Source organism: Camarhynchus parvulus, chromosome Z (genome assembly GCF_901933205.1).
Source record: "Camarhynchus parvulus chromosome Z, STF_HiC, whole genome shotgun sequence".
In the NCBI taxonomy this organism is placed as follows: domain Eukaryota; kingdom Metazoa; phylum Chordata; class Aves; order Passeriformes; family Thraupidae; genus Camarhynchus; species Camarhynchus parvulus.
The window spans coordinates 49,205,747-49,227,945 of NC_044601.1; the positions used below are offsets into that span (position 1 = coordinate 49,205,747).

Sequence of the window (22,199 nt, forward strand, 5' to 3'; positions counted from 1 at the left end):
CCTCTACCTGTGTTATCCCTTTCCTTTGCTGAGATCATCCCTGAATCACCACCCTGGCTTTCTGTCAGTCACTCAGCATCCCATCCCCTCCATCTAGAACTTTCAGTCCAGGATGTCCATGATGAGCCAGAGGCTAGGAGTCAACCCCCCAAGTGTTACCCCATACACTGCCCTAAATGTCCATTTCCCAGTATCCATACCTTAATTTTTCTTATTGGTAAGCCAAATGTTATCTACTTTAGGCAGACCTGGGGCGCTGCTGTCGCAGGGCAGGTGGACAGCCCCGCTGGGCGATGGCTCAGAGCCACAGTCCTGGCAGCAAAACCACCACCCCCTGCCCATCGCCGCTGCTCTGAGAGCCCCCACTGGCAGTGCCTGCAGACACCAGCTGAGACAGACCCCTGGGAGGGGGCCAGGCCTCAGCATGGCCGCCAGCACCGGGAGCGGGAAAAACTTCACATGGCAGCACACCAGCAACGCGTCCAGCAACACCAACACAAACCCACCGGCAAAGGTAAAAAAGTCCTTGCCATGAACATCTTGGGGACAGTGAAATGGTTCAATGTAAAAAACAAATACGGTTTCATAACCCGGAATGATAACAAAAAAGATGTGTTTGTTCATCAGACTGCTACAAAAAAGAATAATCCCAAGAAATACCTCCACAGTCTAGGAGATGGAGAAATTGTGGAATTTTATATAATAGAAGGAAGAAAAGGCCCCGAGCAGCTGATGTGACAGGACGTGGTAGAGTTCCAGTGCAAGGTAGTAAACATGCACCAAACTGCAAGCATGCGAAATATTATCCACATCATAGAAGTCCTCCACACACCTACCAAGGACATAGAACCCAAAACAAACAACCACCAAGCCCCAGCAACAGCCTAAAAGCAAGAAGAGCACAGAACACTGGCAAGCTGTCCTGCATCCAAAAGCCCATGTCGATTATGAAAGAACCTTCCAGTCCAATAAGTTCCACTTCTTCTCATACCCTTCCCCAATTCCTGTGGCCTTCCTGCCTCCCTCCCACTTTCCCCTTTTCCTTTCCATTGTCCTATTACCCCTTTTTATGTTCCCACAAATTCCTACCACCCTTTCCCCTCTTCTATGGTCTCCCTCCACTAATCCCTTTCCCCAGAGCTCCTTCATAATACCAGAGGGAGCGTGATAAGGAGGGAAAGAACGGAAAGTTTCTCTAAAGTAACCATCTTTTTCTTAAAGTAATGATTTCTATTTGGAGCTTCTAACAGGCACACCATCACCTACACTATCTTGTGCAGAGTCTATCACATCCAACCACTTTACCACAGGAGACAGAGAAACAGCCCCTGCTGAAGAAATCTCCTGACTCTGTAAACCCCACATCCCTCCTGCCAGCTCTAAGACACTCCAGAAAATCTGTTTGGACATTGAGGACTCAGAATTGTTTGCATTTTGAAAATTGTCTTATGGGCAATTTTGATCGTTTTTGTCATTATGTGTTGATTCAGTTGATCCTTCAGAAAAGCCTTCTTAATAATATAAAAAATGGGGAATTGTGGAGGCCCTGGGGGGGCATCTCATAAGCTACACCCTGTTGGCTCCTTCCCCTGGTCCTATGTCTGAACATAGGTGCTCCTGAGCCACTCCCTCCCTTTTCCCTGATTGGGCCTCACCTCTGTACTGCCCGGAGACCAAGGTCAGCCCCGGGGACTCCTGGAGCGAGAGAGCGGGACCCTCCAGGGGTGTGTGTGTCTGGGACCTGAACATCTCACTGCACAGCTGAATTAAACATCTATGGATATTATGCAAAAACCCTTTTTGCTTCTTTACCTGGGACCTTATGAGCAGCAATTCAGGCTGCAACACATCAGGACTTAAGAGATGGCAGTAGACAAGTAAAGCAGTGACAAAATACAAACTTTAACCAATTGGTGATAATGAGAGGCAAAGCTACTGTGCTGACTTCTCCATAAATTCAACTAAAGCAGTGACACCATTTCTTTAAAAATAGACTTTTAGGTCTTTCCTGACAGGAACCTGTTTGTCATACTACCATTGAAATTATTACTTTTGATTCATTGTACTCTGTTACTCAAAGGTGACAGGCAAGAAAAAAACATGACATTCAGTTAATCCAGCAGTTCAAATACACCTAAGTATCATGGACATTTTTGGGAAATAACTTGCTAAACTCAGAAGCAGAAGAGACCAGGATGATCTTAATTCCAGTTATAGCAATAAACCTAATTCAGCAAAAGAAATATCCATACATGGAAAGCATCTAACATGACAATACCCTGCGCCTGTAGAAATGAAGTTACAGATGATTTGTATGAAGTGGCCTTCTGGTGTCTGAAAAATAAATCAAAACCTCTTTATTGCTGAGGATACAAATTTACCTTCTTAAAATAAGCATTTACACTAATCAAAGTAAACCACTGCTAAGCTTTTCCTTGGAGGCCAAACTATGTCTCAGACTCACTCTGTGCCCTTAGTTTTGCCATTTGAATCATGCTGAGAGACTCTCTAAGCTTAGTTTTTCTGAGAGATGGTCTCACTAGTGGCCTTGGCTTGGTCCTTGGATGAAAGATTGCTCTTGTCCAACACATTAAACCATGTGTTTATAATATTAATATTAGTTTCCACTGTCTGTGTCATGAACTCATGGAAGCACAGAAAGCTTAAATTTGCGGTAACTACGTAAAAACCAAAACACATAGCACATCCACTAGAGGGGAGAATGTCAATTTAAGCTTACTCTGAAAACAACAGCCAAATAAAATATTAGCTATCCAAATACAGACATGTTAAATCAGCATGCTTTTATACATAATCAGAGGACACTACAGTAGTCCCCTATTTGACTATGCCTTGGGCAAGAGACAGTAACAGTTTTAACAACAAATTAATAACAGAAATTCAACTGATATGAGAAACCTAAGAATGAGGGAGCCTGGGAACTTAATTTTGCTTTTTCTTCAAGCCAGAATCATCATGGTACATACAATCTTAAGCAACCTCACTCAGTACTTCAGTACAGATAAACGGCCATCATTCAATATTGAGAATGACAGCATGAAATATACCTAATATTTGTAATAAACATTCAGAAACTAGGGAAAAAAAATACGGAGACTGCTATTCTCTACCACGTGATAGGAAGTTGCATTTACTGACTGGCTATATAACAATGTTCTGACCACTCCCTTTTTCTCAGCTATACTCCTCCTGCATGCTAGAAACATGCAGTTATTGTTGCATTAGTATTGTTTCATTTCTCCCACCAAGAAAAAATCAAAAAGCAAGCAGAAAGAAGAATAAATAAGAAGAGAGAAACATGAGAAAAAGATATGAGGAAAATGGGGTTGTAAAGAGTGCTATTGTAAGAGGAATTGTTGCTTGCTTTTCTGCTTTCCATCTGTCCTCAATATTCTGAATCTTTTTCCCCATTAAGGAAGCTCAGCAAATCTCAAGGGATTCTGTGACCACATACATCTTCACTCATTTTTAACATTGTGCTAATTAATCCATTTGATAGCCAACTCAATCCTTCCATAAGCCTCTCATTAATTGAGTACTGCAAATTGAGATCCACATTCCTTCTAAATCCTGTTTTTCTTCTGGGGTTTTTACTGCTTTCTCTGTTTTTACTGCTTTCTCACTGATACCCAAGGATTACAGAAGACACTGCAACAGTTCACCTGGTCTGTTGCAGCCTCATTCCACTTCCACTGAAAAGCATTATATGGACAGGTTCTTCAACATATCATTAATTTTGTATTTTACATGGTAACAATCACTATGCCCAACACATTTCAGTGCTCAATTTGTTTATAGATCACGCTCACTGTTTTCCAAAAAAATACAGACTATTGTGCCTGTAGACATGAATATTTGCAGAGCACAGTAGGAGAAAACACAATTTGCTGATCATCTTTAACCACCAGATCCAAATTGATTTGGAAGCAAAGTTCTTTTTGTAGTGTAGTTTACCACAGAAGTTCGATTTATATAATAGCTTTTGGCATTTACTTGACTGTTCTTTCCTCCCTGTTTTCCCAGATTTCAAGCCCTTTTAAACTCGCTGCCAGTTTTTATCAAAAACAACATCATGCCCCCTCAACAACAACACCCCCCCCAAAACAAAAAAAAAACCCAATCAACAAGGAAACAAACAAACAAACCTCCACCCACCCCCAAAAAATACACACAACCCCCCCAAAAAATTCCAAAACAAAACACAAAAACAAACCCCCAAAACAAGAAACAAAAAGACCAAAGAAAAGTTTAAACAAACCAACAAACAAACAAATACAACAAACAAACCGAATCAAACAAAAAAGTCTCAGAAAGAATCTTCAAGAACATTTGGCAGTAAGGTAAGGAAGAGGAATTTAAAATTCTTGTCTGAATTAAGCCAAAAGCAGAAAGCATTCATCATTCAGAACTCTACTTGGCAAAACCTCACTATCTAACTTTGCGGTATTCAATTACGATCCAAGACCAGCTGTGGCACATGCAAAGGACATACCAAAAAGGTCATACAGGGATTTCGGGTCAACAAACGCAAATCTGGAGGCAATCAACCTCAGTTCTTGATCACATAACATGACTGAAATAAAGAATTTCACCTGATTTCTAACTCCTTGGAGAGCAATTTTTTTTTTTTTTTGGCATATCCTGCCACAGCAAGTGTGCTCAAATGTTCTTCCTCTTCGATTAAGGACGGTAAGTATAACAGGGGTCCCCCTCACCATCTGGAGTTACACTCATCTCCTTCCCTACACAGCACAATCCTCTCCTGTCACTAGGAGCATAACTTGCAGAGCAGGAGAAAAAACTGAGACAATTTTTTTCTCTCCATCAGGAAAGATTTTTTCACTCAAATACTGGCAATTCCATCTCTATAGAAAACTGTGCAAGTCAGATCCACTGTTAGCAGAATCTTTTACTGCAATGGATCAGTGCTGATAGCCCTGTATGCTCCTGCTTCAGTCCTAATGCAGATGAGGGCTCACTCTGCAACTCATATTGTGGTCATACCTTAATTCAGAAACAAATGCTAAAGCTAGGCATGTCCATTATAGAAACCACCACTGCTATACAGAAGCGGCAGTATCTACTGATTTGTAGTACTATTCATAGAGACTTATACCTCTTCTTAAACAGAAAAATTTCAAATAAGCTTAAATTGGACCATGAAAAAATTTTGGTTCAATACCTAAAATGCACAGAGCAAGAAAATCACTAACACATGTGAGACCTCTAGAAGCTGTACCGGTGATGTTCCCAAAGGAGCCTGCAGCTAGATCTCTCAGTTTGTAGAAAATGCGAGGGGAAAAATCTCTCTCCAAAAAACAGGCACACTAAAAAGCTCTCTTGGAGCAAAATACATTAAACTACAGCCTGCTGTGCACTTACTCCACTCTGTACCCTTCCAAGTACAGAGAACACACAGGCAAACACATAGTTTCAGTTTGCATGAATGCTAATTACCTACTTTCTTCCCTCACCTAGTCTGTTTATCCTGATCTAACTTCTGGGCAAGCAGCTCCACCACAAAAAGAGAAACAGTTGTTTGTTCTTCCCCTCAGGCCCCTGCTACAACTGTCTTTCAAGCCCATATGGATGTAACACAGTAAAATATTTTTAAAAATATATGCCACAAATGTCCCAAAAAATATGAAAGATCTGTTTGCAAAACCTGAAATTTTAAACTGAAAACTTAATGTGTAAGTCACAGACTATATTCTTAGATAATTATGTATTTACACATTTATGTATTTTACTTTAATGCTGCATACCTTCTGAATGCAAATGAGCACTTTTCATTATTTGAAGTAAGCAGTGTATTAGAACCCAAACAATTCAATGCACAGTACTGACGCACCTACCCTTAAATTCCCCTTTCCATATTCTTTCCTTGCTGCAGCTGGTTTCAGACCCACCAGCATCTCAGGTTTACATGAGATGCAAGGTTCATCTGTAGGACAGCAGTAACACCTTTCTGTTACAGTTTTGGGGTTTGTGGGTTTGGATTTTTTATTGCTTTTATACACACGCCCTAGCACAGCTAAGACAGTGCAGCAAACATGTAAGAGTCTTCCAAGCATTCCTCCTCAAACCATTTGTAAGATCTTCAGTTTTTAGAGTAAGGTCTCTCTAGGCCTGTTCTAGCTGTGTCTCTTACATAATGTAAGTGAGAAGGAATATGAGTAGCAAGAAAGGTTTCTCAATACTTGCTCTGTGGAAAAAAGGATAGCCAGTAATTCTTCAGTAATTCAGCCAATCTTCTTAAAGACATGCCTGACACACTAATTTACCTAAACTAAGACATGCCAGGGCAGGGTAAAATTGCAATATGTGGAACACTAGCAGAGTTGTTGACAATAGTTGTGGCGATAATGCTGGATTGGACAATTTCCAAGGTTACATGGTTTTCAATCATGTTTAATTCATGGACAGAATGCTGTCAAGTACCCAGAGAAGCACAAAACGTAACCATTGGAAGCTGTTTTGCTTTTCCCTGCCCTGTCCTCTACTATCCTAGACTGCAAAATCAGTGCTGCACATCCAGTCACTTTTTGCTATTACATGACAACTTCAATCAAAGTACACCCTGTTACAAAAATGAAGATACAAGTTTCTCCTTTGCTGAACTGGCGAGGTGCATAGTGACAGTGGTGACACCACCAGCGGCTCCAGTAAGTTCTGGGTGGACTAAACACTAGGTTTGAGCTGGGCAAAGGGTTCCTGGGGTCAGGGAAAACTAAGTAACAGATGAGACACCTACCAGGATTGCCAGGAAACAGCCAAGTCCCAGCAATTCTTGCAAATGAGAGAGAGTGGAGAAAGGAGTAGCTAGGGGCGAGCAATCATGAGAGACTTAAATGGGTCCAGTGAATGCAAGGAACAGGACGTGTGGCTTTAGAAGGAAGTGGCACAGGGATCTCCATGGCAGTCCACTAGGAATGGCACAGAGGAGGAGCCACTTCATCCTATGGAGTCATCAACATGCAGCTTTTTTGGCAACAAAATTGGTGTCTACCCATTGCAATTGCTGTACTGATCATGAAACACAAACAGAGAGGCCACAGCTTCCACACCTGAACAGACCTCCTGAAGTCTCAGAGAGCCATCCAAACCCTCAGCTGCAGGGAATGCCAGAATGTGGAAGCCCTGCTAGAACCCAAAGGCAGAGTTGAGTGCCATGGGCGCAAGTGTGCCCAGACAGACAAGCTTCGTTGCATAAAGCTCTCACTAGCCGGCATACCATCTGGGAATCTGAGCAGGCCATTGATGATAGCAAGGTGATGACCCTCCCTTAAATCCTTGGAAGCTGAAGGTAAGTTAACATCCAACCCAAGCAAGTAGGATCAGCTAATTCACAAGGCAAGGGAGAACAGACTCTTGTCTCAGCTCAGAGCAGGAGAAAGAATGTTCCCTGTGCTACCAATCCACCCCTAGAAACAGATATGATGTTCTTGAGTTAGAAGGAGAAGAATCTAGGACAGGTAGCTAAGATCCAGAAGAAGAGAATTCAACTAAATTTTTATGGTCATCTTCAGGGTGACCTAATTACAGCATTCCAGTACCTGAAGGGCCATACAAGAAAGGTGGAGAGGGATCTTTTGCAAGAGCAAGTAGTGACAGGACATGGAATGGATGGGACAACATTCAGATTTGATGATAGGAAGAAAGTCTTTACTGTGAGGTTGGAGAAAACTGGCTGCCCAGAGAAGCTGTGGATGCTTCCTCCCCTGGAAGTACTTACAGTTGGGTTGGATGGGACTCTGAGCAACCTGGTGTAGTGAAAAATGTCCCTGCTTCTGTCAAGGGAGTTGAAATGAGATGATCTCTGAAGTCCCTTCCAACACAAATCATTCTAGTCTACAATCCTATTCTATGCTGTCTTCACATGTAAATCCATATCTACAAACCCTATAATTACTTTTACAATACCTTTTCTTGTGTTACAAACATTTCTTTTGAGTCCAAGAAGACATTTTAATGAACTTATTTCAAAATTTCAGATACATACACTCAAATTTCACGTTCAAAACCTCATCTGCATTGTAATTTCATTCAATTCACATCCTCTCTTACACACAGAAATAATTTTACTATGAATAGACAGATTCTTTTCAGTACCTTCAATATGACAATGTATTTAAGGAGAAAGTACTACAAACACTTGAAAAAAGACTTTAAATAGAAGGGCTGCCTACATTTAGTGCACATTTATAGGATCTATTCAGTGATACACTATCACAGAGCTACAGACTCAGAACTCTGCAGGAAATCAATGATCTTTTATTTCACTATAATGAATGATTTAAAAACCCTGGTCCTGTCCTCCTCTCTGTCAGTATAAGCAGAGAAATAGCGAATTTACAGCAAATTATTTTGTATTTGGGATCTTCCTGTCTTACTTCTTCAGCAGAAAATGAAACTTGGATCCATCTCCCTCTATTACTATGAACAATTCTCAATCCCTTGGAAAAGCCAAATTCTTAAACGTACCAGATGGGCAATACAAAACTGAATAGTTTCTTGAATTCTCATTCTCCAATTCCACAACTTCTGGCACATAGCATATCAAAGACAGTTTGCCAAATCAACAGATAACTTTAGAACATTGAAGAAAACATATTTGATCTAAATTTGCATCTGTTAACAAAATTCTTTAAAATTACTGGAATAACTTAATAGGCAGATATGCCTGGAGACAGGGGAGTGAGGGGAGGGGAGTGTTTTCTTAGGTTTAGGTTGTCTATTTTTCCATGAAGATTCCTTGTAATACAGATTAACAAATTGACATGAGTAAATTTGTTGTAACATCACTGTGAAAGAAATATCTAAGAGACTACTGAAGGTACTGTTATTTCCAAAGCCCCAGGTTACTCTTGGTCTTGCTAGTAATTTTCTCATCTTGCTCTTTAATCCTCCAAAGGCCTGAATAATATGGAATTTAAAAATTCAATCTTTTTCTTTCACCACCTGCATGTAGGGAAAAGTAGATCATCTCACTGTTTCCCACTAGACTAACCCACAGACACAAGCAACTTCAAGTGCATTTCCCAAGCTTCCAGGAAAGCCTGATTTTCCTGGCAGTCACCTCATCCTATGTTTCAGCCTTTCAAACCACTTGATTTGAGTAACCTGTAAAGCTAACTCTTCTGTACATTTAGATACGCCATCAGACATTGCATATAAATTCCTTCCCCTTCTTCAAAGAAGAGTCAAAAATATTTCCTTGACGGCCTTCCACATTGCCCTAGATGCATGCCAAGGCTGGCATGCCAGAGTCACAAGGAAATGATTGTTCCTTAAAGTTTAACCCCAAAAGACACTGATTTGGGGGTGAAGAGTGGAGTTGCGGGGTTTTTTGGAAGGTGGGGGTTTTTCCTGTGCGGCTGTCAATACATAAATAAATTTGCCATACAGGATTAAAAATGTTTTTATTTTCTTTAGCCTCATAAATAAAACATTAATTAAAATGAATTTTTCTACACTGGTCTCACATTCTGTATGCTGCAACTTCTCTTTAAGATGTAACTTGTCAGGTGGGGTGGGAGAAAAGGCATCTCTCAATGCTTTGTATTGTGCAGTATGTAAATTTCTGGTATAGAAATGCAGTTTATTTATTGAACCATTTGTTCAAGTATGATTTCATCTTTGTGACTAGGCCATTACAAGGCTTCAGGCTGAAATTTCAAAGCTGAGGTGTATCTGGAAAGAAGCAACAAAATAATTCTGATGTAAAGGGTTCACAGTAGCCTTGGGAGTCAAGTTAAAATGCCACAAAAGAACAGTAGGTATCCTCATTACCAAAAGACAACAGAAGTTATTGACTACTACCAATAATTAAAGCAGAGTTAAGACTAACTCTAGTCTTTGCTTGCTGCACATACAGCAGCAATCTGCTCTTTCTGGGCTACACTCATGCCACAACCACTTCAGCAGCCAAGGATAATACATTCCAGACCACACTCTTGTACAAAGACTTCTCTATGCTCCTCAACTCACAACCCTTAAAGGCTTGCATTCCAACTCAGCACATCTCAAAACATACATCACTTCCAATAGTAGATAAACTGACAGAAGAGAAGTAGTCAAATGAAAATCTGTAAATTAAAAAAACACCCTGTCTGCCTCAAGAAGACCCAATAAGACAAGATGCTGCATGCTGAGAGCATACAGGGAAATATGCATGTCTCCTGGCTTCCTGTATTTTACGAAATTTTCCCTGTGCTTCTACTTTTGTTCACTGCTGGAGGATGCTAGATTAGATGAATCCTTGTTCTGATAAAATGTTATTAAATATTCTTAAGTGTCAGCATTTGCACATCTGCTGTGTCTCTGTTATGGAGTTTTATATATTGTGCACATGAAACAAAACACATTTAAGCCAGAAATTGAAAGGGCAAGACTTTTCCCATGCTATTAAAGCATCGCTATCTTGGACTAAAATCTTTCATGTAACAAATCTGCTAACTTGAAAAATTTCTGTGATTTTGATCCTTCATCTACACATCAAATATTAAGCACACACATATATGTGCATATAATTCTACTTGGACAACTGGATGATCTCCCATATGACTAGTCACACTCTGTAAGCCACACTGCAATTCATTAAGTAACTTGGAAACATTTTAAATTTGAAGCTTAGTTTTTCATTTTCCTATCAGCTCTTTAGAAGATTAAATACTCTGGTCAATACATTTGATTATGTCTATGTCAGAAACAGCTCAAATATTTTATGTGAAAGTCCTATCATATTTCATGTATATGGATATTTGAAAACTAAAGTCTAACTATCCTTCTAAAAATACAACCTTTAAAAATAAATGTATTTTTGATGTCAAGGCATCTGCACTTCTTGATTTAGCCCAATCCATCTCAGAAGGAAACACTAGTACATCAGTACTTCAAGAAAAATAGAGGAACTATCATCATTCACTTGCCACAACCACAGGAATCTGAAAACCACTGAATTATTTTAGAATTCGGCATCTCTCATCATCCTGCACTTTTTGGGCCTAATCTCCACTAATGATGGTTTTTTTTCATAAACTAAAGGAAAGCAATTCTTTCCACAGAAGTCCACTGCTTCCACATTCTATTATTTTGAGATATAACAGAAAAAGGAATAATTGCAGATTTTGATAAATTTTGCTATTCTTAGAAAAGTAGTAAAATACCTCCTCCTATTTGGCTCTATTATAGACACCCATCAGAACAATGAGAAAGTCAGCAGTAAATTCTTACGAAAAGAAAAACAGACACAGGGGAGCAGAGTAGGCTTGCCGTTGTCAAGAGAAAAATTTTCCATGGTTGAAACAGTGGAGAGCTGAAGAGAAAGGGAAAACACTTATGCCAACAAACGAGGTCTCAAATAATACCAAATTTATTACAGAAAAAAGACCACTATTTCTTACTTCACCCAGCAGGAACAAACAGGGACTCTAATTTGGTTCTTTTAATTTTACAGAGGTTTTAGAACCACAGAAGACAAGATGACTGCAGCAAAGAAGCTTGTGACCTCAGAACTATTTTTTATGTGCAACACTAGTCAGAGAAGCTATCCAAATTATGATAAGTCTGACACCAGGCACATGATAAGTTTAAATAAGCTTGTACTCCCTGCCATTTCTCTGAAGGGTGTTAAAAAAAAACCCAACCTCTAGAAAACAGAGATTGATAGTTTACTGGGACAGTGTATCTCATGCCTTAGAGGAACAAGTGTTCTTTCTCTCTGTAGGTTTAGTTCAGGGCCATGACATTTTAGACAGACAAGTAGGTCCCTGGCTTCAGCTGCCTATTTATGTTCATGAGCTATGGAATTTGCAACAGCAGCGCTCAAATTCCCTTTTGCTGCTTTTAAGTCTTCTACATTGAGAACTTGTGTTGCAAACAGTTAATACTTTCAACTGTTCAGTGTAGGACAAAAAGATTATTCTTTCTCTTTTCTGTGCTACTGTGACAGTTTTAAGGCCAGCATTCTTTCTAAGAAAGACTATCAATCCACTTGTACCAGGAACAGATCAGTAACAACCAGGTCAATTTATTGCACTAAATGCTGTGTTCATTAAGCAGAGATAATAGAGTAAGAGTTTAAGTACAGAGTGGGCTAAAACAAGCAACTAAGGAAAATACCAACACCTCAACAACTGGAATGCTTTCTTAATGAAGCAGAACTTCGTGGAGTCATAATTACTTAGCAGCCCAAACAAAACAATAAATTGAATGACAAAATCTTTGGAATATTTATGTAATTCTTATATTCAAGTATTATTTCAATGAGGTATCCTCTTACTTAACTTTAAATTAGTAAGACAAAACTATTATATTCTCAATTAGCATGACAACTTCCCTCTCAAGTAAGTCACACAACTAAGTTTGATGACAACATTATTTCAATTTCCTCACAGTTGCACACATCTGCCAGCTTACTAAAGCACCACCATCAGTAAAATCCCATGAATACAATACTTGGCTGACAAAATTTCATAACTTATAGAAGTCTGACTCTCACAGAATGATAGATTTTTAACAAGTCAGCCAAGTAAACCAAGTCATGTCTATGGACACATAAGTACACTCCCCCATGCAAGAGAAGTTACCATCCCCAAAGCAGGACAGCAAAGCCAAGTCCTACTATACTACAATATTCCAAGAGCTTATTAAAATAAACCAAAACTAATTTTCATATTAAATAAATAATACAAATAAAATCCAGCAAAAGTTACAAACTCTCTTCAGTATAGTGACAAGCCAATCAATGTAAGAGATACAATAAAATATCACAACCAGATCATAGAAGAGCATCTTTTTATTGTAAGCAGGGATTTAGAGTAGCAATTTTAGAATTACTAGCTGTGCAGCTTCTAGAAATTATAGTTTCACTAAGGTCTTTGCACAGTCAATGGTGATTTGCCTTTTAGTTACCTCAATACAATAAGCGAAGTGACTTACCATTCTTGCTGACATCCAGTTCCCTGAGATTAATGAGATTTGCAATGGATGCTGGCAATGTGGTTAGATCATTGTCTGGCAAACTCAGCTTGTGTAGAGACTGACAGTTAAAAAGTTGCTATTGAAACAAAGGAAAAAGTGAATGTGATTTTCTCTCAGTTTTCTCTATACAGCTTTTGTTTTTAACCCCTTGAAATTTCTGACCTCATGGCCTGAAGACCAAGCTATTTAGAGTTTTTGTCTACCAAAAATTTTTAAATAGTTTCATTGAAAATTTACTCATTACAACACATCAGAAAGCAAAAAACTGTAGATAGTTACAAGGCAGCAGTTATGCTTAATCCTTCCTACAAATGCCTTCCAGGATCTCAGAAACTGTAACCTGTAGTTACATATAGACCTGCAAACATTGCAAACATGTTCTATAACAGACTTGCCATGTGACAACCCAGAGGTAAATAGAGTTTATTCAAGAAGAAAAAAATTGACAGACACATCTTTTGAAGTCAAATCGTTCTGGAACACAGGATTCAGTAGGTATTTACCTCCTCTAAAAGTATAAATTTCATTTTGTTATGTCTCCCAATATTTTTCTTGTTCATGCTTCCTATCTTAAGTACAAAATAAAAAAAAAAAAAAGAAATTCAAAAAAGTTAAAAAATACCCCTTGAAAACTAGTGAAAAATATTGAACTAGTGAAAAAATTCAAACTAGTCAAAGTTCAAGCTAGGGGTAGAGAAAACTGTCTAATCTCTTCTGTATACATGCATTACCATCTTTATCAAATAGCTCAGAGCCAGATCTCTTCTTAAATGCAGGGTACCTAGAGATTCTTCCTCAAAAGCTTAACAAATTGACAAAGTAGGGAAAATAATCTTAAGAAGAAGAAAAAAGAAAAAACCTCAGAAGATAGGTAGGAAACTTACACATAGTATAAAATAAATATCTCTTAGAAAGCAGTTGAAAAGATTCATCTGAAAAATTTATTATGAGTATTTCTTTCATTATAGCTTTGGATAAGATCATTCATAAATGCCTTGACTTAGTTATTTTCTCTTTTGGAATTCTGAGAAAATATCATAAAATACCAGGAAGGGTTCATTGACTAAAAAAATTTATCCCAATCACTATCATACCACGAGCTCAGTTTGACCAAAATTTTTTGTGTCTCTCTCAACTACAAGGCCACTCTTTGAACCAGAGACTGAAAATGCCCCACTCCTGTAAAATTTGTACTTACCACCCAGAACAAAAGCAGACACGAATTAGCAAGATGGACAGTTAAAGGAATGAGCTTTAAGTTGTCTACTGCTGTTTCCAACTCTTCAGAAATATGTCCGTTAGAACTTACTTATCATTCATTAAGGCTTTGAAGAGTTTTAAGTCACTTAGGATATGGTGATGAGCTCAGGTGTTTTGGAGCCATTCCCTTATTTCAAGAATATATACTTAGACTTTCTCCCTGGAAAGCAATAATCTAAACTCTTGGAATCATTAGAAATTTCTCTGATAACTCAGGTCAAGGCATACGCAGTAGGAATTGCAAAATCCCCTAAAGGAAAATGGAAGGGGAAGGGAGGATGATGTTGACTTCGCAGTTATTCCTTTTGTTGCTCCTTTTCAGTGTTTACATATTCATAATTAGCAGTAGTAAATGCAGGAAGACACATAATTAAAGACTATTTTACTAAGGAATTCTTGTTTCTTCCAAACATCAGAGTGAGAGAGAAGTAAAACTGTTACAGTTTGAGCTTTTCAGCTCAAATGCACACTGTGGCTCCTGGCGTAAAAACGGGTACTTCTTCAGATGTGATTTAGCACATGGGATGAAGGACGGTGAAACAATTTCAAGTACCAAGTCAATTTTGAAGCTAAGACTACACACCCAACATTTCATGTAAAGTCAATCCCTTCCCTACCACAACCTTTCTCCCCTCCGGGTTGCTCATACTGTGCTGTTGACAAGAACAGCTAAATTAAGGAGCTACACTATAAGAACTGACTTTTGAAATAAGCTGGAATTCTGAAAAGATTCAAACAGGTTCAAAATCCAACAGCCACACTGATGGGTCATAAGGTTGACAAGCAGCCTCAAAACAGTTGTGTTGTGGCATACAAAGGTGAGATCACAAAACACTACTGGGGCAAACAGGAAAGGCAAGAGTGGGAATGTCTTAACAGGGTTTCCAAAAACTAGAGAGGGCCTGATAAGTATCACACCCTTCATATTTGAAATGGCTTAATAAAAAGCCTTTTTCAGAGTTGGAAGACTAAACAAAATGGAAAAGGAACACACAGCTTGAAACTCTGAGTCCATATTGGCTAGGATAATTTCAAATATTACAGGCTTTCCCCTATAGTTCTGCTTGGAAGTTTAATTATAAAAATTTTGGTCAAATGAATAAAAATCACTTTGACTACATCTTCACTACCTCTAATCTCTCTGCTTGCGTCCTTTGCCATATTTGAATTTATATGTGGGGGTGTTTTCTTCTGAAAATTGAAAGGGTAGCAATAAATAATGACCAAAATTACTTAAAAGCTGGAAAAAATCTTTAGTTTCTCAGAAATATGCCTTTAAGTATGACTTATTCTAATATAAAAACACATTAACTTGAAGCAAGTGTAGGCTTTTACATGTCCCTGCAGTTAAGAAAATAAAACCAAAACCCAAAAAGGAATAAAAGACAAATGTTCAAGCAATCTTTCTATCACATGGATGATTGAACTGTAGACTAGACCAAGGCAAGTGGTAGCCTACCTACTTCACAGTGCACAGAAACAGATTTATTAGCCAGTCTTTTCTGCTTTGTAACTCTCTTGAGCCAGATCTGTTGCTTGAGCAATTTCATTCCAATTCATGCAATAAAGTACTCCAGCTGGAATGCATAAACTTGCAGTCTACCAAGGCTGCTTCATGGCAAACTATGGCTCAAAAGCTGAAGCTGGACACTATTAGCTTCTACAATGCTGGTAAAGTAAAGACATAAGTGTACCTAAAAGGAAAATCATCCAACATACCTTTGGAAGCTCTTCAATCTGATTAGCATCTAAATACAGTTCTTCCAAGGTCTTTTCAAAAGTAAAAATCTCCTTAGGCACCTGTTCCAGGCTGCAGTGAGAATAATCAAGTGTAGTCACAGTTTCCTCCTCTCCACGCAGACAGCGGCATGGCACCAGCCGCAAAAACAAATTCCGCTTCGTTGTCATTTTCAGGCACTGTAAAAGGGAAATTGGTCAATTTAAAAACTAAGACAACCTCAGAAATACTCACGTGCAGTTTCGCAAACTTCCACTGATCGCTAAACACTGAAAAGAAGTAGCATATATATGTTCCTGCATATATATTTCTATTCACATGAGACACAGTGAGAAGCACAGACTTATTTTCTTTTAAATACAGCAGAACTCTAATGACATTAAATGGGGTTAACACACCTGCAGTTACCAGATTAAGCCAAAGTTTAGCCTATGACTTGTCACCAACTAACACAATCCTGTGCTGCAGAGAATCAGAGAACTTTGAAATGGGCATTTCTGAACTGTCAATTGTGCCTTTACAATACAGCTTATCCCACCTTTACAAAGATCAGTGGGATATTTTTGTTTAGCACAATAAAATTCACCCTCTGCAGAGAACTAAAATGTAGCTATAGGAAATCTAATCAGGTGGTTTTTTTGTACATGTAAATTTACATACCTTAATTTCAAATCCCTCATTTAATGACAGAATACAATAAAAAAACCCCAGTTTCTACCAACTGTTCTATCTGCAGTTTAAATGGACAGATTTCCAAGATAACAAGATGACCTCTTCTTGCAACTTCACTCTCTTCGGAAAACTTCAACACATCTTGCTGTGCACACTGGAATGAGGAAACTTCATGGGAATGTACCTTTCTTCCTTTGGGAATATACCTTTCTTCCTTTAAATTCATTGCTACAACAGTTCCCTCTATTCTTCATGACTACGTTATTCTGCTTTATCCCTACTCAGACTGAGAAGGCAAACCTAAATGCTGCTGACTCGCTAATCACTTACAGCATACATCAGCAATGCTCCTGCCTCTTTTCTCCCTAGCAACAGCACAAGTTTAGGTCTCTTTCTCTAATAAGCAATGGATTCTCACAAAATCTTCAGAATGTCACCTCAGGTTTGGCTGAAATTAGATGACAGACTCAATTTTTCAAGAAGGACCAACATATGTAGACAAACAACATGATCATGTCAGCTTCATTTCCTCAGGAAATTAGCCTAAAAATACATACTTCTCCAAATCAGCACTGAATATTTATTTTCTCGATCAAACTGCCAACACTTCAAATGAAAATATGCCTTTTTTATCTCCTTTTTTTTTGAACTGCTGAAATTATATTTCAACTTCTGGACTAGTGACAGGAAAGTTTCTCCTCCGAATACCAAAAAAGTCTTTCAGACACATTTAGCAGACTGCAGTTCAACTTTCAGACAGTATGTTAGTAATCCAGGGAGAACACAAAATACCATGCCCATGGCACTATGTAAAGTCACAAGCAAGACCCCTTTTCTAACTAAGACACAGAAACAAGTAATGCACTTGGATTTTCCTCTATGTGCAGCTTAGCTTTGCAAATACTTCACAGTATGTACAATTCACATGGCAACAGAACAAGGGACTGCTATACTTTAGTGTTTTCATTAACCAGAAGTAGAATTTATCACACAGGCTGTGATCAGTCAGATTCTACATACATCCATTTAAAAAAATGGAAGAAAACTTTTCATTAGAATAGCAGAATGTCAAAACCTCTTTTTTAAATAATGCTTCCACGTTGCTAGAATTTTGTTACAATGTTGACTATCAGAACACAGTATTTCCCATAAAACTGCAGCCACATTTAAACAAAAAGTGATCTAATTTTTTTTTAAATATTTAACTGTATTGCAATACAAAGAGATTGGAGATTGCAAATTTCACACTGGAGATCTTCACAAAATGGGAAAGTCAGCAAAACAGATAGCATAACCTCCTCCTGCCTCTTTCACAGGAACAGACTCAAGAATGACATCCTCTAGCCACCCATAGACAGATGCCAAGGATGCTATGAAAGCTGATGCACTCACTAGATCCAAGTTACCCATGCCTTCTCCAAGCCTCTGATGCTGCACATGATAACACAAGCTGAATTCCCTGGTCGACATCTAAAAATGAAAAGCCTTTGACAAAAAAGAAATTTTGTCTCATTTTGCTAGTAGTTCAGAGAATGGCAAAGCTGTGGAAAAACACAATACTTCCAAAAGAAGCATCAACAGCAGTCTCTTTAAACAGGAGTATAAACAGAAGAACGTATGTCATGGAAACAAGCACTGGAAGCAGAGATTGTACATGTGAATTGAATACCAGAAGCCTGGCAGGGAAAGTCACACCTATATCCCACCAGCTGCAGCCATCAATAAGTTCACTTTGTCCAGCCATTTCAGCTTCTGAGAACTGTATTTTGAAAGCAGAATATTAAGAAGTTTACTACATGCTTCATATGAATAACAAAAAAAGATACTACTTGCCATTCAAATCCCTTAAAAACACATTCATTACACTTCCCCCTCTTCTTCAGTGACTGTTCTCTTCACACGGAGTCCTACTTGTCCATGTCTCTACCAAAACCCATAAAGCCTAACAATGCAAAACCTACACACAACTAGTTTTTCTAACTCATTCTTTTATTTTGTAAGAGAGATTTTGAGCTTTTGGTAGGCGTGGGGGAAGAAAGATCTGGTAAAAGATCACATGCATCCACAGCACCATAAACAGATTAGCAAACGAATGCCTGCACAATATCACAGCGCTGGATTATATCTCCTTCATTACCATGTCTCTAAGTACCCAAACTCATATCACATCTTAAGCCAAAACAGTTGAAACTCATATATGAAGTATCAAATAAACAACCACCCCCCAAAGCACTGGTTTGACCAACCTGGGTATATATTTAATTGTAACTCTTCAAAATCCAGAATGAACCAAGAAAGCCTCATTTAAGTGAAGGCAGGAAACTGCAACGTGATTTATTTCAAAATTATTTTATGTTTGTTCAAATTTTACTTATCTACACATACAGGAAGAACTGTTAAACACTCATGTTCTACAACACAGATGGCTGCCAATACTAGGAAATGGGTGCGTCAGGATAGCGGCAGGAAACATTCCCCACTGTCATTCCTCTACAATATATATTTTATAAACCAACAGTCAGACATACACACTTCTTATCTGTCTCTGTCTACTCATCTTGTGGTCGGTTGCCCAAGCAGAAAAGTTGTAATGAATGAAAGGAATGAGAAAATACAGAAGAGAATCCACTGTTAGAACTATCAAAGACAGGAAAATGTAATTTCATACACATGTGCTTTTGTTATGTTGCTCAAATAGGAACTTCTCCATGTTTAGTTTGAGTAAATACACAGAATGTAAAAGGGGACACAAAGGATAGTGATTTTTTCCTGCCCATAAAACAGGCAAGTCGAGCAGGCAGAAAAATCTTGATTTCCTAATATACCACAACATCAGACGACCTGAAGCACCAAATCCAACAATGTAAAATTGTCTTGCAGACCTACAAAATTGTAATGGCTTATTTTACTCCACCACTTAACAACTCCAGTTCTTTATGAAGCAGATATAATAAAGACCTAGAAGGAAAAAAAAATCCGAAACACAAATAAAACCCTCTTGTTCCCTTAATCATTAGAGGTTAGGTTAAACACAGGTTTACCTGAGGTTCAGTGTTCACAGCCAACAGGAAAATTATAACCTTTATATAATTCTTGGGTTCTTTTGTGTTTTTTCTTTCCACTTCTTGAAGGAATAGGAAGGGAAAAACATCACTCTGCATAGGCTGCAGGTGATCTGCTCCAACTTGGACAATGATCTGCAGGGGAATCTCTGTTCTAGTGCCTGGAGCACCTTTGCCCCCTCCTTCACTGGCTCTGGTGTCTACAGGGTTGTCTCACATATTCCCACATTTCTTGCCTGGCTATTGTACAGTTGTTTTTAATGCTTCCTTAAACATGTTATCACAGAGGTGCTACCAAGATTGCTGACTGACTCAGCTTTGGCCAGTAGTGGGTCCATCTTGGAAACAGCTGGAATTAGTTCCAACTAGCATGGGGGCAGCTTCTGCATGTGGTGAAGTCACACCTGCAGAGCCTCTGTAGGATCCCAGAAGATAAGGGGCTAATGTGTTTGTCTCAAACACCAGTAGCAGGGTGGCTGTGGCGCCAAGGACTTTGGGAAACAACAGCCAAGGACTGCTGGCAATAACATGCTGTGAGAAAGAACAAGATGTGACTGGACGAGGGGCCACACGGAGGCAGGACAGCACTCCTCTGGGACACAGGTCTTTGATCTACCTCCTGGAGACAAGCACAGCTCAGTACAGCACAGACAGAGAAATGAGGTGGAGAAGCAGGCACAAGCTCTATGGGGAGAACAAGACCACCAAAGACCCAAAGCCCTCTGACCCATTTCCACAAGGACCTGGAAAAACAGACAGCACATGATGACTAATTAACACTGAAAATTCAAAACTTGCCCCCGGGTCAGGGAAAGTTTACCAACTAAAAAGGCACCCAAAACCAAGTCCAAGTGCATGGGTGTCCCCTGGACATCCTATTGGCTGGATCAATACTGGAGCCAGTACTGGCTCTCTCTCTCTTTCTTACTCCCTCTCTATCCCTCATTAATTTGTCTCTTGGTCTCCCTTCTTTTCACCCTACCCCTTTATCCAAAATCTACTGCTGTGTATTTACATTAGGAGGTATAGGACTAACATACCAACTTGCACGCCATATTTAACTAACTAACAAAACTTCATAAGCTGTTGTAGATCCTCTAATTTTAGTTATTCCTTTTGTAAAGCATCTACAAATCTTGGGTTCTCCCTTCCCCTCTCAGGTGGGACATCATACCCCAACTACTAAATCCTTGCCACCTACACCCAATACAAACTATAAACAGTAAAATTGAATAGAATTCAATTGTGTAAATTACTGTAAAATGAAGCTGAAAAGAAAAGCATTGGTTTGAAGACAACGAAAGAAAACAAGATAAACAGCAAGCTTGAGTATACACTAAATTCTAGTTCAGAAGAGACTAGCATCATTCAATGAACCATCACTCTTCCCTTTAACTCTGATGATTCCCTGCATACTGCCCTCACCCAAGTACCTGGCAGTCCAACAGCATCTGGAGACCTGCCAGAACCCCATGGGTCATTTGCAATTTAACCTCAAGTAGAGCTTAGGATCACAGTAATTTTGTCCTCGGTTTATGTTAATTTATTTTGAAATTAGTCCCTTAGATTTCCTGCCTGATGCTAACAAGATGGGATCCCCCATGGTCAAGAAAGCACGGCTTCCCCCTCCCAGGCCTTGTAAAAGGATGTTACATCAGCAGCAATTGAAAATGAAACTAGGTATCAGATGTCTATACAGAAAGGCAAGTCAAACTAGGCACACAAAATACAGCGAAGTACTTTTTAGTCCACCTCACCGTCTACAAACTAGTGCAGAATTATGGAGCTGAGCACATGTCAACACAGAAAAGGAAAAAATTGTGCTGGGGAGAACATAACCTAACATGCTGCCTGACAAACACAGAAAGGTTTTATTGACCAACTGACAGAAGTCCCAACATTTTCATGTCAAAACAAAGAATTATGAAAAAACTCGCAAGGGTTTTTCTCTGCCTAAAGCAGCAACAAGCACCACAGAAGACACCAAAACACAGGCTTTGTGGTTTCTCAATGAGAGATGCTATATTGTGAAAAGTAACAGCACAATTTACATGAATGTCTTCCAGTTAAAAACAGTACTAATTGTCATGAATTTGGGAAAACTATAAACAACATAGCTGTTTCTAGAAAGAACAAAAAACATCCTAGGTTTTTACAGTAAACAGAGCACAGAATTATTCACTCTAAACCCAAAGTACTCGGCACCTCTTACTCATCAGGAAATCATGGGGATAGGACGGGAAAAATGTGTAGGGGGTGGCATTAAGGCTTGGTACAGACTTCCCCTAAGATCAATCCAGTCCTCTTGGGCAGGAAAGGTGAAGTCTTAAAATAACAAACTGCAACCACTATTTTGCACACCCAAGCTTCAAAGTGTGTTTCTCTTCAATCCTTTTGCTTGTCATCTTTGGGAAACAAAAGGATAGCTCAAACCTGATGGCCACTGAAAAGGACCTGAAACA

General features: G+C 38.9%; 1 protein-coding gene across 6 annotated transcripts in view; it reads right to left on the reverse strand.

Annotated features, from left to right (window-relative positions):
* ERBIN (erbb2 interacting protein) overlaps positions 1-22,199 on the reverse strand; it is a 118,640-nt gene that overhangs the window by 47,998 nt on the left and 48,443 nt on the right. For all 6 annotated transcript variants that reach the window (XM_030968658.1, XM_030968660.1, XM_030968662.1 and 3 more), the window contains 2 exons: positions 15,985-16,182; positions 12,964-13,081 (listed from right to left, as the gene is read on the reverse strand). In XM_030968658.1, coding sequence (XP_030824518.1) covers positions 12,964-13,081; positions 15,985-16,173 — 307 coding nt within the window. In that variant the 5' untranslated portion in view covers positions 16,174-16,182. The remainder of the gene's footprint in view (positions 1-12,963; positions 13,082-15,984; positions 16,183-22,199) is intronic.